Source organism: Tachyglossus aculeatus, chromosome 1 (assembly GCF_015852505.1).
Source record: "Tachyglossus aculeatus isolate mTacAcu1 chromosome 1, mTacAcu1.pri, whole genome shotgun sequence".
In the NCBI taxonomy this organism is placed as follows: Eukaryota; Metazoa; Chordata; class Mammalia; order Monotremata; family Tachyglossidae; genus Tachyglossus; species Tachyglossus aculeatus.
Window position 1 is genome coordinate 107051320 of NC_052066.1, and position 17512 is coordinate 107068831.

A 17512-nucleotide genomic window follows, 5' to 3' on the forward strand; every position below is an offset into this window, starting at 1 on the left:
GAACCCATGACCTCTGACTCCCAAGCCCATTCACTTTCCACCGAGCCATGCTGCTGTATGAAGTGCTTGGGAGAATGCAATATGATAATTGTGGCTTTTGTAAGTGCTTACTATGTGCCAAGCACTGTACTAAGTGCTGGGGTAGATAAAAGATCATCAGGCCCAACATGGGGCTCACAGTCTAAGTAGGAGGGAGAACAGGTATTGAATCTCCATTTTGCTGATGAGGGAACTGAAACCCAGCAAGTGATTTGTCCAGGGTCACGCAGCAGGTACATGGCAAAGACAGGATTAGAACCCACGTCCTCTGACTCCCAAGTCCTTGTTCTTTCCACCAGGCCATGGTGGTTCCCATAATATAACAGTTGTTAGACATGCTCCCTACCCACAAGGAGCTTACAGTCTCAATGACACTCACAAGCATGGATGCAATGTCACCGCTGTTACTGCTACTACTGCTGCTATTATCCAGCACTTTTTCCTCTCCTCCTCCCCATTCCCCCGGCCCTACCTCCTTCCTCTCCCCACAGCACCTGTGTATATGTTTGTACAGATTTATTACTCTATTTACCTGTACATATTTACTATTCTATTTATTTTGTTGATGTGCATTTAGCTTTAATTCTATTTATTCTGATGACTTGACATCTGTCTACATGTTTTGTTTTGTTGTCTGTCCCCCTTCTAGACTGTGAGCCCGTTGTCGGGTAGGGACCGTCTCTATATGTCGCCAACTTGTACTTCCCAAGCGCTTAGTACAGTGCTCTGCACACAGTAAGCGCTCAATAAATGATTGAGTGAATGAATAGTGCTTGGCACATAGTAAGCGCTTAACAAATACCATCATTATCATCATTATTATTACTAACCTTTTACCAACATGCCGGTCTGGGTTACAGGTCGTGCCTTCAGCACTGAAATTTTGTCAAAGTGGATATCAGGCCAGAGTTTCTTCATGAAATTCTGGCCTTTGAGTAAAAGTTCTTGGTTTGGTGTTGGGCAGCCTGTCTTTCCAGATCTCTTCAGCCTTGGTAATCCACCACTGTTTATGCATGGTCCTTAGCTTACTATAGTAATTGTAATAATCTCGGTATTTGTTAGGTGCTTACTATCTTTCTAGCACCATTCTAAGTGCATGGTACTCACAGTTTAACTAAGAGGGTGAACAGGTGTTGAATCCCCATTTTACAGTTGATGATGATAATGGTATTTATTAAGCACTTACTATGTACCAGGCACTGTTCTAAGTACTGGGGTGGATACAAGGAAATCAAGATGGACACAGTCCCCATCCCATGTGGGGCTCACAATCTCAATCCCCGTTTTACAGTTGAGATAACTGAGGCACAAAGGAGTGAATTGACTTGCCCAAGGTCACACAGCAGACAAGCGGCAGAGCCAGGATTAGAACCCATGACCTCACTGTGCCATGCTGCTTGAATGCGTGTCTCATGCCACAGACCTTTCTTTTTCAGTGACAATAAGAATTTACACGGTGGTGATGACGATCCGTTTGCTGCAATTAGTTTTAGTCCACATCTTTTCCTTTGAACCCATATTAGTAGTATCACATACCATATCCATCAATTTAATCAATCAATCAATCGTATTTATTGAGCGCTTACTGTGTGCAGAGCACTGTACTAAGCGCAATGATCGGTACTTATAGCTGGGGTTACATGTTCCACTATGGCTGCTGGGATGTGTCACGATGCTCCTTGTGGTATTTCCTTTCTCCCAGTTTTACATTAGTATTTTGGGCATTCACTGATTTTTGATGCATTCATTGCATTATTGGTGGGAGCGTGGAATGTATGAGCCCTGCCCCATTTCAATGATCCATGCATCTCTAAAGGTCTAAAAGGAGAACGCCCTGCTGTCTCTAGACTGTGAGCCCACTGTTGGGTAGGGACTGTCTCTATATGTTGCCAATTTGTACTTCCCAAGCGCTTAGTACAGTGCTCTGCACATAGTAAGCGCTCAATAAATATGATCGATGATGATGATGATGATGACTGTAAGCTCATTGAGGGCAGGAAACACGTCTACTAATTTTGTTGTATTGTACTCTCTTAAGTGGCTAATGCAGTGCTCTGCAAACAGTAAATTCTCAATAAATAATAATAATGACGGCATTTGTTAAACGCTTACTATGTGCAAAGCACTATTATAATACAATGTGATCAGGTTGTCCCGGGCGGGGCTCATAGTCTTAATCCCCATTTTACAGATGAGGTAACCGAGGCACAAGGTAAGTGACTTGCCCAAGGTCACACAGCAGACATGTGGTGGAGCCGGGATTAGAACCCATGACCTCTGACTCCCAAGCTCTTTCAACTGAGCCACGCTGCTTCTCACAAATACTACTCACGATGATGATGATGATAACATTGGGGCTCGGCTACTGAAGTCAACCCCTCTGCAGACTGAGGCAGAGGCAGTTACGAGTGCGGAGCTACTTGAATGCCAAGATTCCTCTCCTTAGACACCCCGCCCCACAACCTGTACTCCCCCTGCCTCTACCTCTCTCATCATCAATCGTATTTATTGAGTGCTTACTGTGTGCAGAGCACTGTACTAAGCGCTTGGGAAGTACAAGTTGGCAACATATAGAGACAGTCCCTACCTAACAGTGGGCTCACAGTCTCTCTTGCCGGGCCGTGAAGTTCAAAGCCTTACTGAAGTCACGTCTCCTCCAAGAGGCCTTCCTGACTATGCCCTCCTTTCCTCTTCTCCCGCTCCCTTCTGCATGGCCCTGACTTGCTCCCTTTATTCATTCCCCCTCCCAGCACCACAGCACTTAAGTGCATATCTGAAATTCATTTATTTATATTAATGTCCGTCCACCCTCTGGACTGTAAGTTTTCTGTGGGCAGGGAATGTGTCCATTTATTGCTATATCGTACTCTCCCAAGCACTTAGTACAGTAAGTGCTAGATAAATACGATTGGATAAATGAATGAGTGAATGATGGTTTGCCCAAGGCCACTGAATCACTAGTACTGGCCTTGTTCCTCAGGTTGTCTGGTTTCCCTGTGAACAGAGAAGCAGAGTGGCTCAGTGGAAAGAGCCCGGGCTTTGGAGTCAGAGGTCATGGGTTCAAGTCCCGGCTCTTCCAACTGCCAGCTGTGTGACTTTGGGCAAGTCACTTCACTTCTCTGGGCCTCAGTTACCTCATCTGTAAAATGAGGATGAAGACTGTGAGCCCCCCCGTGGGACAAACTGATCACCTTGTAACCTCCCTAGCGCTTAGAACAGTGCTTTGCACACAGTAAGTGCTTAATAAATGCTATCATTATTATTATCATTATTATTATTAACTATGTGTTAACTATATAATAATAGTAATAGAGAAGCAGCGTGGCTAGAGAAGCAGCGTGGCTCAGTGGAAAGAGCCCGGGCTTTGGAGTCAGAGGTCATGGGTACAAATCCCGGCTCCGCCACTTGTGAGCCCTACGTAGGACAACTTGATCACCTTGTATCCCCCCCAGCGCTTAGAACAGTGCTCTGCACATAGTAAGCGCTTAACAAATGCCATCATTATTATTGTTATTATTATTAATGATATTAAGTGCTTACTATGTGCAAAGCACTGTTCTAAGTACTGGGGAAGTTACAAAGTGATCAGGTTGTCCCCGGGGTGGGGGTGGGGGGCTGTATACCTGGCCAATTCCCTTGCAGTAAATAATAAGAAGAAGAAGAAGAATGGCATTTGTTAAGTGCTTACTACATTGCACAGCACTGTTCTAAGCACTGGGGAGGATACAGGGTGATCAGGTTGTCCCTCTTGGGGCTCACAGCCTTAATCCCCATTTTACAGATGAGGTAACGTAGGCACAGAGAAGTGAAGTGACTTGCCCAAAGTCACACAGCTGACAAGCGGCAGAGCCAGGATTTGAACCCATGACCTCTGACTCCCAAGCCCTTGGTCTTTCCACTGAGCCACGCTGCTTCTCAGTGCCTCTCTGCCTCGTGAACTGTGACCATCATCATTGTCATGTGCGTGGTATCTGTTAATATTCTGTCCATTTGGGCTGTGTAAGGTGAAAACCCACCAGATGGGTCCCTAGGAGCTTGTTTTGAGTGAATGAGGTAGACAATCCTGGGAGAGAGAATCACCAGCAAATGAAATGAAATTCTTAACCCTGTTGCCACTGAAAAACATTTCAGCTGTGTTTCTGGCCAGCCGGATTGTATATACTTTCTGTTTTCTGTTTTCCAGATTGGAGCAACCCCCAGATTCGGTCTCATTTCGGAAACGTTTATGCCAGCATGTTTATACCCTAAAAAAGTACAAGGTTTCTCTCCAAGAGGATGTAGCAAAGATGTTTGAAACGCTACTAGCAGCAGAAAGCGATGACCAAAGTCCCACGGTTAGTAGTAATAATAATTATAATAACAATAATGGTATTTGTTAAGCTGTATGTACCAGGTACTATACTACGGGCTGGGATAGATACAAGATAATCAGGTTAGTCATTCCTTTATTCTGTAGATCGGTCTTTACGCCTCACAGTTAATACTTTGAGGGCTTGGGCTTTGTAGAAATACTCTTCAAAATCTATACTTTTAAAGACCCCCTATTTAGGATTTTCTTTCAGGAGTTCTAGAGGGGCCTCGGCCCACTGGGACTCCCCAAGTTTCTCTGACAAGCTCCCTTTTGAAGTAACCCCAGAAGGACGGCTGTCTGTGATTAGATGCTGAGGTCACACCCCTTCAGAGAACCAAGGTTGTTTGTGGTAGAACTTCACTGGAACCCTCTGCTTATTTGTATTTTTTTTTTAGACAAACCAATAACAGAAAACCAAGCTTCAAAAATGCAGCATTATCTAAATTGTTTCTCATTTAAATAAAACACATTTATTGTGGTAGGAGGAGATAGATGTTTGAAGTATTCTTGTTCTCTGAGGAAATTACTTTTTATAATTAAAAACAACTTTGGTTGTTTCACTATTGGAACCATTTTCTCCGCCCATCCACTATTAGTAAATCAATAATCAGGAAAACAATTAGCGGGCATTCCTTGTATGTGGGAGTTGAATTACTGTTCTCTGTAGAACATTGCTTCCTAATGGTTGCTGTTTTTCTCTTCCTTAAAATGGTCATAGCTTGGGATACCTGTTACATTCCTCTTGCTAAATACACTCTGGATTGTTTTCGTGTTTTATGACTCATGCGCTAAAGTCAGTTCTCCCCCAAAAGGCTGCCATTTCTCAGTGCTTGTGACAGGCTGTAATTTCTTTTAGACTTTTCCATTTACTTTAAAATGTGGTGGAGGTGGGGAGAGACGTAACTATTCCATTCGGGATTTATTTGTTTGCTCCCCATGAGTGTTGGGGCTGTAGCAGTATTCCTGTAAACAACCACGCTTATAAAAGTTTTCCAGAGCATGCGTGGGTAGAAATATACTGGGCGGAAAGTTCACAGCTTTGCTTTCAAAGCTGGAAACTACTAAGAGGTGAGTTGTTTCCAGCCCTAATTATCAAAAAAGGTGAGATCTATTAAAAAAAGGGCCAGGGCTCTATTTTTCCCTACCTCTAGGGCCTTTTTATCCCCAGCGTGTGTCTTTTACTTCCATTTAATTTCTCGCCATTTTCCCCTTCTCCCATGTTGTCATGGGAGTCTCTCCTTTTCCTCGGTTTCACCAGCCTTCTTATTTTGTCTCCCCCCTTCCCCTTCAGCTAATCCTCACTGACCTTTTGTCATATCTCTTGCTGTCCTTGTCCACTAGCAGACACTCACACTCACGTGCCTACGTGCACATAATAATAATGGCATTTATTTCGTGCATACTATGTACAAAGCACTGTTCTAAGCGCTGGGGAGGTTACAAGGTGATCAGGTTGTCCCACGGGGGGCTCACAGTCTTCATCCCCATTTCACAGATGAGGTAACTGAGGCACAGAGAAGTGAAGTGACTTGCCCAAAGTCACACAGCTGACAATTGGTGGAGCCGGGATTTGAACCCCTGATCTCTGACTCCAAAATCCGGGCTCTTTCCACTGAGCCACGCTGCTTCTCAGAGGTGCACCTTTTCTCTAGACGGTAAGCCCCTTGTGGGCAGGGAATGTTTTTATCAACTGTTCTTTTATACTCTCCCAAGTGCTTAGTACAGTGCTCTGCACACAAGTGCTCATTAAATGTGATTGATTACAAAGGCGTGCATACCCACTCACATATGCACACACAAACATATTCACACACCCTGTCACAGACCCACACCTGGCCTCCTACTATAACTTACCTCCTTCCCCTCCCCACAGCACCTGTATATGTGTATATATGTTTGTATGTATTTATTCCTCTATTTATTTTATTTGTTCATATTTATTCCATTTATTTTGTTTTGTTAATATGTTTTGTTTTGTTCTCTATCTCCCCCTTCTCCACTGTGAGCCCACTGTTGGGTAGGGACTGTCTCTATATGTTACCAACTTGTACTTCCCAAGCACTTAGTACAGTGCTCTGCACACAGTAAGTGCTCAATAAATACGACTGAATGAATGAATGAACTGCAGCAATGCCCAGTTGCATATACAATCAGTCATACTCTGCATGTGCACACACACACACACACACACACACACACACACAGAGCACAGAAAGGAACAACCAAACACATACATCCTCAGTCTCCCCATTCCCCCTACATACAGAGACCGTCTGGTGCACAGAGAGCCCCAGAGCATACAACACATATGTGGACACATGCACATATACACGTGCACAGACACCTTTTTTATGGTTTTTGTTAAGTGCTTACTATGTACCAGGCACTGTATTAAGCACTGTGGTAGATACAAATTAATCACCTTAGACACAGTCCCTGTCCTATTTAGGGTTCACAGTCTCATACAGCCACGCTGCAGGGGAAGCAGCGTGGCTCAGTGGAAAGAGCCCGGGCTTTGGAGTCAGAGATCGTGGGTTCAAATCCCGGCTCCGCCAACTGTCAGCTGTGTGACTTTGGGCAAGTCACTTAACTTCTCCGGGCCTCAGTTCCCTCATCTGTAAAATGGGGATGAAGACTCTGAGCCCCACGTGGGACAACCTTCATTCATTCATTCATTCAGTCGTATTTATTGAGCGCTTACTGTGTGCAGAGCACTGTACTAAGCGCTTGGGAAGTACAAGTTGGCAACATTTAGAGACGGTCCCTACCCAACAACGGGCTCACAGTCTAGAAGGGGGAGATGGAGAACAAAACAAAACATATTAACAAAATAAAATAAATAGAATAAATATGTACAAATAAAATAAATAAATGGAGTAATAAATACATACATATATGCATATATACAGGTGCTGTGGGGAGGGGAAGGAGGTAAGGTAGGGATGATGGAGGGAGAGAGGAAGGAGGGGGCTCAGTCTGGGGATGATTACCTTGTATGTACCCCAGCGCTTAGAACAGTGCTTTGCACATCGTAAGTGCTTAACAAATACCATTATTATTATTATTATTATTATTGTTATTACTATTACCTTGTATGTACCCCAGCGCTTAGAACAGTGCTTTGCACATAGTAATCACTAAACAAATACCATCATCATTATTATTATTATTATTACATTTTCAGCTGAAGTAACTGAGGCACAGAAAAGTGAAGTGACTTGCCGAAGGTCACACAGCAGAGAAGTAGCAGAGCCGGGATTGGAACCCATGACCTTCTGACTCCAAGGCCCGTGCTCTAGCCATTAGGCAGTGCTGCTTCTCAGTGACTTGGGGGGAACGTGGGTCCCCTTGGAGATCTCCCTGGGCTCTGTCCCTGTTCTCTCCTGGACAGTTCACACTAGGAAGTATTTCACTGTATTGAACAAGAAACCTGAACAAGGAGGTGGCTGTTCACGTCAAAATGGGTTTCCCATGACTTGATTGTTAAATTTGGGAATTCCTCTTTCGTACAACAAAATGCTGATCTAATCTTTTTAAGCTGCATTAGAACATTTCCCCGATAGCGTATACAATACTGTACCAGAAGTGTACAATGATGAGGCAGTCCAGCTTTTAGCTACTGTGATGTAGAGCACCTCTCTGTGTTCAGGAAAAACAGCCCTTTATTCATTATTCCCTTCAAGGCCCTGCTGAGAGCTCACCTCCTCCAGGAGGCCTTCCCAGACTGAGCCCCTTCCTTCCTCTCCCCCTCGTCCCCCTCTCCATCCCCCGCATCTTACCTCCTTCCCTTCTCCACAGCACCTGTATATATGTATATATGTTTGTACATATTTATTACTCTATTTATTTGTTTATTTATTTATTTTACTTGTACATAGCTATTCTATTTATTTTATGTTGTTAGTATGTTTGGTTTTGTTCTCGTCTCCCCCTTTTAGACTGTGAGCCCACTGTTGGGTAGGGACTGTCTCTATATGTTGCCAATTTGTACTTCCCAAACGCTTAGTACAGTGCTGTGCGCATAGTAAGCGCTCAATAAATACGATTGATGATTATTTCCAGGTGTGTGTGTGTGTGTGTGTGTGTGTGTGTGTGTTAATAGTGTTTGGGTGTTTACTAAGTATATTACTGGCTTTTAATTATGCATGAAATTCCCTTGTTATCATCATCATCATCAATCGTATTTATTGAGCGCTTACTGTGTGCAGAGCACTGTACGAAGCGCTTGGGAAGTACAAGTTGGCAACATATAGAGACAGTCCCTACCCAATAGTGGGCTCCCAGTCTAAAAGTTCGTTATGTATTGTCTGATTGTATTGTCACATTTCCAAAGCAGTTCTAGAGGGAAGGAGCAGCATTATATGACATATAAATGAGGACATCATCTCAAAATTCTCCTCCCCCAAAACATACACACGCAAACACTCACTCTCACCCAGAAATAAACACACACACACACACACACACACACACACACACACACACACAAATGCATGTATCTAATCTTGACTTGTTTAAGGATATTGTTAAGTTAAATTAGAGTCGAAAACCAATTGGGCTAGGAAAATTTTTGAAAGTCTATAAAATATTAGTTCTTTGAAATCTGTAGTGGCTTTTGGAATTCCAAAGGGCTTTGTTAAATACATTTGAATTGGTTTTACTTAAGCAGTCATCATAATCAATATTTATTTATTGACAGGCACTGTGGCAGATACAAGGTAGTCAGACCAGACAGGCTCTCCATCCCACTTAGGGCTCATAGTCTAAAAGGTGGGGTGAGCAGCTAGCTTATCCCATTTTGCAGAAAAGGAAATGAGGCCCAGAGAGATTAAGCAGTTTATCCAAAATCACACGGTAGGCCAGTGCCAGAGCTGGGATTAATAATAATAATAGTAATAATGATAATGGCATTTGTTAAGCACTTACTATGTGCAAAGCACCGTTCTAAGCACTGGGGTGATACAAAGTGATCAGGTTGTGCCATGTGGGGCTCACAGTCTTCATCCCCATTTTACAGATGAGGTAGCTGAGGCTCGAAGTTAAGTGACTTGCCCAAGGTCACACAGTAGACATGTAGTGGAGCCGGGATTAGAACCCATAACCTCTGACTCCCAAGCCCGTGTTCTTTCCACTGAGCCACGGTCCAAGTCTCTCGTAACGTAGTCCCGTGCTCTTTCCACATGGCTACACTATCAAATGTCACTCCTCCTTGGTTTATAGTCACCCCCTAGAAACTGTAAAATATGTCCTAGAAAGCTACTTCTCAAAATGGAAGTTTCTAGAACTGCAGTTACTCCTTTTGGGGAGGAACTTCAGAAAGCCTTAGGTTTTGCCCTGCACCCTGAGAGCCCAGAGTAAATACTGAGCAATGATGTTGCCGAGGATTTTCTCCTAATGATTCGCTTTTTTCCCAGGGCCATTGCTTTTCACACTATGTTCTTGCACTTCAGCGGTAACACAAAAGGGTTGAAAGATATTGGTCACTGATGTTTGCCTTCACTCAGAATCTTTTGAAAATGAACTTCAGGCAGAGACTGCAAAGGAATATCAGTTGTTATCTCCTGTGGACACCACAAAAATGGTGGAAAATTCGTTCTTAAATTTGGAAAGATAGCAGATTGTTTCACAGTTATTACATATGACAAATCATTATCAGCCGAAAGCTTTCTGTTTGAGAGTTACAAAGCCTTGTATTTGCCTTGAAGCCATGGCTTATGTATAGATATGCCCGTATACTTTTACTTCACATTCTGTAACTCATATCAATTCTTTGAACAAAGCTAGCCTGCACTATGTAGTTATGAACCTTTTGAAATATAGAGAAGCAGAGTTGCCGAACGGATGGGAGCCAGAAGGAACTGGGTTCTAATCCCGCCCCTGCCACTTGTCTGCTATGGGACTTTGGGCGTATCACTAACTTCTCTGTGCCTCAGTTCCCTCATCTGCAGTACAGTGCTCTGCACACGGTAAGCGCTCAGTAAATACGATTGAATGAATCTGTAAAATGGGGATAAAGACTGTGAGACCCATGTGGGAAATGCACTGTGTCCAACCTGATTAACTTGAATGCATCCTAGCGCTTAGCACAGTACTTGGCACATAGTTATTATAGTAATAATGATGGTATCTGTTAAGCCCTTACTATGTGCCAAGCACTGTGCTAAGCGCTGGCAGAGTAAAGTTATCAGGTTGTCCCACGTGGTGCTCACAGTCTTAATCCCCATTTTACAAATGAGGTAACAAGCAGTTAAGTGGCTTGCCCAAAGTCACACAGCTGACAAGTGGCAGAGCCAGGATTAGAACCCACAACCTCTGACTCCCAATCAATCAATCAATCAATCGTATTTATTGAGCACTTACTTTGTGCAGAGCACTGTACTAAGCGCTTGGGAAGTAGAAGCCCATGCTCTTTCTACTAAGCCACGCATTTAACAAATACCATAAAAGGAATAGTTGCGGCATCATCCGCCGTGGCTATATGTACTGAGGGCTTTCTTCGAATGGGGCACTGTACTTTCATTGTCATATTTATTGAACGCTTATTGACACATTACTAAGTGTTAGGGAGTCATCTGTCAAATATGGTCCCTGCCCCGGGGTTAGCTTCAGACGTTTGGCTGCCACGCGCTCCCCCCTCCCATGTTCTGGTTAATATCACCATGTCACACTGTGCTTGCACACAGTGTAACACAATGGCATTATGTGCAACATTGCGCTGAAAAGTTTTTCTCAGCCTCCACCGGGCAAATCCGGGTCAAATCAATCAATCAATCAATCATATTTATTGAGCGCTTACTGTGTGCACAGCACTGTACTAAGCGCTTGGGAAGTACAAGTTGGCGACATATAGAGACAGTCCCTACCCAACAGTGGGCTCACAGTCTAGAAGGGGGAGACAGACAACAAAACCAAACATATTAACAAAATAAAATAAAGAGCAACAAAGAGCAACAACTAGTCAATGGATGGTATTTTAGGAGCGCATACTGTGTGCAGAGCACTGTACTAAGCGCTTGGGGGAGAACAGCACAGTAGAGTTGGTAGAAATGAGGAGCAGCATGGCGTACTGAACAGAGCCCTGGCCTGGGTGTCAGAATGTCATGGGTTCTCAATCTGGCTCTGCCACTTGTCAGCTGTGTGACCTTGGCCAAGTCACTTCACTTCTCCTGGCCTCAGTTACCTCATCTGGAAAATTCATTTGTTCATTCAGTCGTATTTATTGAATGCTTACTGTGTGCAGAGCACTGTACTAAACACTTGGAAAGTACAATTCGGCAACAAATAGAGACAGTACCTACCCAACAGTGGGCTCACAGTCTAGAAGGGGGGAGACAGACAACAAAGCGAAATGAGTAGACAGGCATCAGTAGCATCAAAATAAATAAATAGTAGAATTATATATACACATCGTTACTAAAATAAAAAGAATAATAAATACATACAAATACATACAAGTGCTGTGGGGCAGGGCAGGGGGTAGAGCAGAGGGGAGGAGGAGCAGAGGAAAAGGGGGGCTCAGTCTGGGAAGGCCTCCTGGAGGAGGTGAGCTCTCAGTAGGGCTTTGCAGGGGGATTGAGTCTGTGAATCCCATGTGGGACAGGGACTGTCCAACCCGGTGTGCTTGTATCTACCTCAGTGTTTAGTACAGTGACAGCACCTACTAAGTGCTTAACCAATACTATAACAATAATAATAATTATTATTATTAGGACTCCTGACACCCAAGTCTGTATTCTTTTCATGCTTACTGTGTGCAGAGCGCTGCACTAAGCACTTGGAAAGTACAATTTGGCAAGGTGGAGTAATTTGGGGACAGCTGAGGCTCCGTGGAGGAGGTTGGGGAGTGGGCCAGCAGATGCTGGAAATATCCCTGACAGAACAGAGGGCTGGTTCGTGCTGCAGTCTGAGGGTAGAGAGGGGAGTGGTCCCAGCTGGGAGCAGATCCCCAAATTGATCTCTCCTGGGAGCGGCATATTTGAACAGCGTACCTGGCATGCCTCGTCTTCGTTGGCATAGAAAGAAGGGCAGCAACTCCTAGGGTGATCACTGCCTGGACATTTACCCAGAGCATGAAACATAGAGGGATAGCGTCCTCCGCATCATTCTGTAGAAGTCCATCCTGGGCTCTGACCCTCCCCCTTACTCGTGAGCCATGATATTCCCTTTCCAGGCCCTCTTAAACAAAGACTGTGCTTCTAAGCCACAAGGCTCACATCGCTCCTCTAATAATAATAATAATGGCATTTATTAAGCACTTACTATGTGCAATGTCAACCTACTCTGTACCTCGATCTCATCTTATCTCACCGCCGACCTTCGCTTGCATCCTGCCTCTGGCCCGGAATGCCGTCCCTCTTCATATATGACAAACGGCCACCCTCCCCACCTTCAAAGCCTTATTAAAAGCACATCTCCATCCAGAGGCCTTCCCCAACTAAGCCCTCGCCTACATTCCCTCTCCTTTCTGCATCACCCTTGCACTTGGATTTGTACCCTTAATTCACCCCATCCTTAGCACTTTTGTACATGTCCATAATTTATTTTTACATCTGTCTTCCCCTCTGGACTGTAAGCTCCCTGTGGGCAGGGAATGTGTCATCAACTCAGTTATATTGTACTCTTCCAAGCACTTAGCACAGTGCACTGCACACAGTAAAGTGCTCAGTAACTCTGACTAAATGGTTGATCAATTTAGAGGAAGTTGGGCATTTAAAATTAAATGAAACAGCGAGATGTAGTGGAAAGAACGTGGACCTGAGAGTTAGAGGACATGGATCCTAATATCGGATCCACCACTTACTAGCTATGTGACCTTGGGGATGTCAGTTAATCAATCAATCAATCAATCGTATTTATTGAGCGCTTACTATGTGCAGAGCACTGTACTAAGCACTTGGGAAGTACAAATTGGCAACACATAGAGACAGTCCCTACCCAACAGTTGGCTCACAGTCTAAAAGGGGGAGACAGAGAACAGAACCAAACATACCAACAAAATAAAATAGGATAGAAATGTACAAGTAAAATAAATAAGTAAATAAATAAATAGAGTAATAAATATGTACAACCATGTAATAAATATGTACAACCATAGTTAAGTTTTCTATACCTCATTTTCCTCATCTGTAAAAATGGGAATGAAATACCTGTTCTCCCTCCTACTTAGACTGTGAGCCCCATATAGGACAGGGACTGTTATCTTGTTTCTAGCCCAACACTTAGTAATAATAATAATAATAATAATAATTATGGTTCTTGTTAAGCACTTACTATGTGCCGAGCACTGTTTTAAGCGCTGGAGTAGATTCGTGGGTTCGAATCCTGACTCCGCCACGTGTCTGCTGTGTGACCTTGGGCAAGTCACTTAGCTTCTCTGAGCCTCAGTGACCTCATCTGTAAAATGGGGATTGAGATTGTGAGCCCCACGTGGGACAACCAGATCACATGGCATCCCCCCAGCGCTTAGAACAGTGCTCTGCACATAGTAAGCGCTTAGCAAATGCCATCATTATTATTATTATTATTCAGGTTAATCAGGACACAGTCCCTGTCCCACATGGGGTTCACTCTCTTAATCCCCATTTTACAGATGAGGTAACTGAGGCCCAGAGAAGTGAAGTGACTTGTCCTAGGTCACACAGCAGACAAGTGGCCGAGCCAGGATTAGAGCCCAGGTCCTTCTGACTCCCTTGCCCATCTTATATCCACAAAGGCAAGCTGCTTCCCAGTGCCGAGCACTCAGTACAGTGTTTGGCACATAATAAGCACTTAACAAATGACATGATTATTCATTATTAAAATACTGGACACGCAGGTGTCCTCTGCCATTGCAGAGGTGGGGTCAGACTAGCTAAAAATCAGACTGCCTGAAATGAAACCAGTGGCCACCCTAGTGCCTTCACTCAATCAATCAATCAATCCACAGTATTTATTGAGCAGTTACCATAAGAGAAGCAGCGTGGCTCAGTGGAAAGAGCCTGGGCTTTGGAATCCGAGGTCATGGGTTCGAATCCAGGCTCCACCAATTGTCAGCTGTGTGACTTTGGGCAAGTCACTTAACTTCTCTGGACCTCAGTTCCCTCATCTGTAAAATGGGGGATAAGACTGTGAGCCCCACGTGGGACAACCTGATCACCTTGTAACCTCCCCAGTGCTTAGAACAGTGCTTTGCACATAGTAAGCGCTTAATAAACACCATTATTATTATATGCAGAGTTCTGTACTAAGCGGTTGGGAAAGTATGATACTACAGAGTTGGTGTGCGCAATCCCTGCTCACAAGGTGCTTACAGTCTTCAGGATCAAAGCTCCAGTTTGTACCATTCACTGATCAGTTCAGTCATGTGTTAGACCCTCTGTCTCCCCTCTAGACTGTAAGCTCATTGTGGGCAGGGACTATGTCTACCAATTCTGTTATACCATCATAGCTCACTCTCCCGAGCACTTAGTACAGTGCTCTGCACACAGTAAGAGCTCAATGACTGATTGATCCTCTCTAGCAGAGATGCCAGGCTGAAATGAGATTGGCGGGAAAACCTTTGAAGACTCAGTAATGCCAGCATTTCTCCACCTGTGTGAGCTCAACACCTTTACCTCGTTTTTCTGATTAGTAAAATAAATCATCCCCTTTGAACCACTGGATTCTCACACTTGTTTAAACTGCCCTTCTTTTTTTAAGTGAATTTTAGGGGGCAAGGGGGAAACGATTATAGTTCTAAATAAAAGAAAATCTTCCTGGAAATGATTTACTTAATAGTCCAGTGCGGTGCTAGAGAAATTGCTCTGGGCAGCGTATAAATTAAGAAGCAATGTGTGAATAATTTTTACCTACTTGAAGTCAAAATATGTAATTTAAACTAGGTGTATGTCCCAGAGAGACCAGATAAGCACCTAAGAAGTTGCATTATCTATTAGGCAATTAATAATAATAATAATGTTGGTATTTGTTAAGCGCTTACTATGTGCAAAGCACTGTTCTAAGCACTGGGGTAGATACAAGGTAATCAGGTTGTCCCACAAGGGGCTCACAGTCTTCATCCCCATTTTACAGATGAGGGAACTGAGGCCCAGAGAAGTGAAGTGACTTGCCCAAAGTCACACAGCTGACAAGTGGCGGAGCCGGGATTTGAACCCACGGCCTCTGACTCCAAAGCCCGGGCTCTTTCCAATGAGCCACAATGCTTCCCCAGTAACGTATCCTGGTGGATAGACCACTGGCCTGGGAGTCAGAAGGTCCTGGGTTCTAATCTGCCACTCCGCCACTTGGCTGAGTGTGAGCTTGTGCTAGGCACTGTACTAAGCGTTGGGGGTAGATACAGGTTTCAGCCCCGCACACTGGCATTGCCAACGAAAGCAGGAAGAGGGGCAGAATAGAAAAGTCGAGGGTTTTGCTAGACAATTAGAGGCTCTCGAAACCTACGAGTTCTAGCTGGGAGTTCATTAAGGGTCTCACCCTTAATGGAGAAGCAGCGTGGCTCAGTAGGAAAGAGCCCGGGCTTTGGAGTCAGAGGTCGTGGGTTCAAATCCCGGCTCCGCCAATTGTCAGCTGTGTGACTTTGGGCAAGTCACTTCACTTCTCTGTGCCTCAGTTACCTCATCTGGAAAATGGGGATTAAATCTGTGAGCCCCACGAGGGACAACCTGATCACCTTGTAACCTCCCCAGTGCTTAGAACAGTGCTTTGCACATAGTAAGTGCTTAATAAATGCCATCATCATCATCACCTTTGAAAACGGAAGAGGTGGGGTTTGTTGTCTCACACTCGGTTTAGGATTAAGGCGTAAAGGAAATCAGATTGAACACAGTCTCTGTCCTACGTGGGGCTCACAGTCTTAATCCCCATTTTACAGGTGAGGTAACAGGCCCAGAGAAGTTAAGTGACTTTCCCAAGGTCACTCAGCAGGCAAGTGATGGAGCTGGGATTAGAACGCAGGTCCTTCTGACCCCCAGGCCCGTGCTCTGTCCCTTAGGCCACACTGCTGCTCATTGACAGGCCAAGCAGTTTTTTTAACAAGAATTGGTCCCATGGCCCACTCAGAGTCAGAGAGACTAATTTCACTCGGTCTAAGTGCAGAAACTGCCCTAGAGAAGCAGCGTGGCTCAGTGGAAAAGAGCCCGGGCTTTGGAGTCAGAGGTCATGGGTTCAAGTCCCGGCTCTTCCAACTGCCAGCTGTGTGACTTTGGGCAAGTCACTTCACTTCTCTGGGCCTCAGTTACCTCATCTATAAAATGGGGATGAAGACTGTGAGCCCCCCGTGGGACAACCTGATCGCCTTGTAACCTCCCCAGCGCTTAGAACAGTGCTTTGCACATAGTAAGCGCTTAATAAATGCCATTATTATTATTATTATTATTATTATTATTACTATTATTACCCTTCTGCATATCCTAGCCCCAGACAACCTCCACCAATCTTAGCATAGCTGAAGGCCCCTGAGTCCTCCAATTCTCTGATTCTTACACCTTAATCTTAAACTAGAGTGTAAGACGACCAACATCAGGCAAAAACTCCTCACCCTGGGCTTCAAGGCTGTCCATCCCCTCGCCCCCTCCTACCTCACCTCCCTTCTCTCCTTCTCCAGCCCAGTCCGCACCCTCCGCTCCTCTGCTGCTAATCTCCTCACTGTGCCTTGTTCTCGCCAGTCCCGCCGTCGACCCCCGGCCCACGTCACCCCCCTGGCCTGGAATGGCCTCCCTCTGCACATCCTCCAAGCTAGCTCTCTTCCTCCCTTCAAAGCCCTACTGAGGGCTCACCTCCTCCAGGAGGCCTTCCCAGACTGAGCCCCCTCCTTCCTCTCCCCCTCTTCCCCCTCCCCATCCCCCCCGCCTTACCTCCTTCCCCTCCCCACAGCACCTGTATATATGTATATATGTTTGTACGTATTTATTGCTCTATTTTACTTGTACATATTTATTCTATTTAGTTCACATGTTTTGTTTGTCTTCCCCTTCTAGACTGTGAACCCGCTGTTGGGTAGGGACCATCTCTATATGTTGCCAACTTGTACTTCCCAAGCACTTAGTACAGTGCTCTGCACATAGTAAGCGCTGTGAATGAATGAATGAATGAACCCCACTTCTTCCGTTTTCGAAGGTTAGACCCTTAACAAACTCCCAGCCAGAA

The 17512-nt window shown here is 44.7% G+C and overlaps 1 protein-coding gene across 5 annotated transcripts in view; it reads left to right on the forward strand.

Moving 5' to 3' along the window:
• The window catches only part of KIZ (kizuna centrosomal protein), a 174640-nt gene that overhangs the window by 94324 nt on the left and 62804 nt on the right, over positions 1 to 17512 (forward strand). For all 5 annotated transcript variants that reach the window (XR_005449437.1, XM_038743257.1, XM_038743261.1 and 2 more), the window contains one exon: positions 4223 to 4373. Coding sequence is in view for 4 of the 5 variants with exons in the window: in XM_038743257.1 (XP_038599185.1) it covers positions 4223 to 4373 (151 nt within the window). In the remaining variant the exon portion in view is untranslated. The remainder of the gene's footprint in view (positions 1 to 4222; positions 4374 to 17512) is intronic.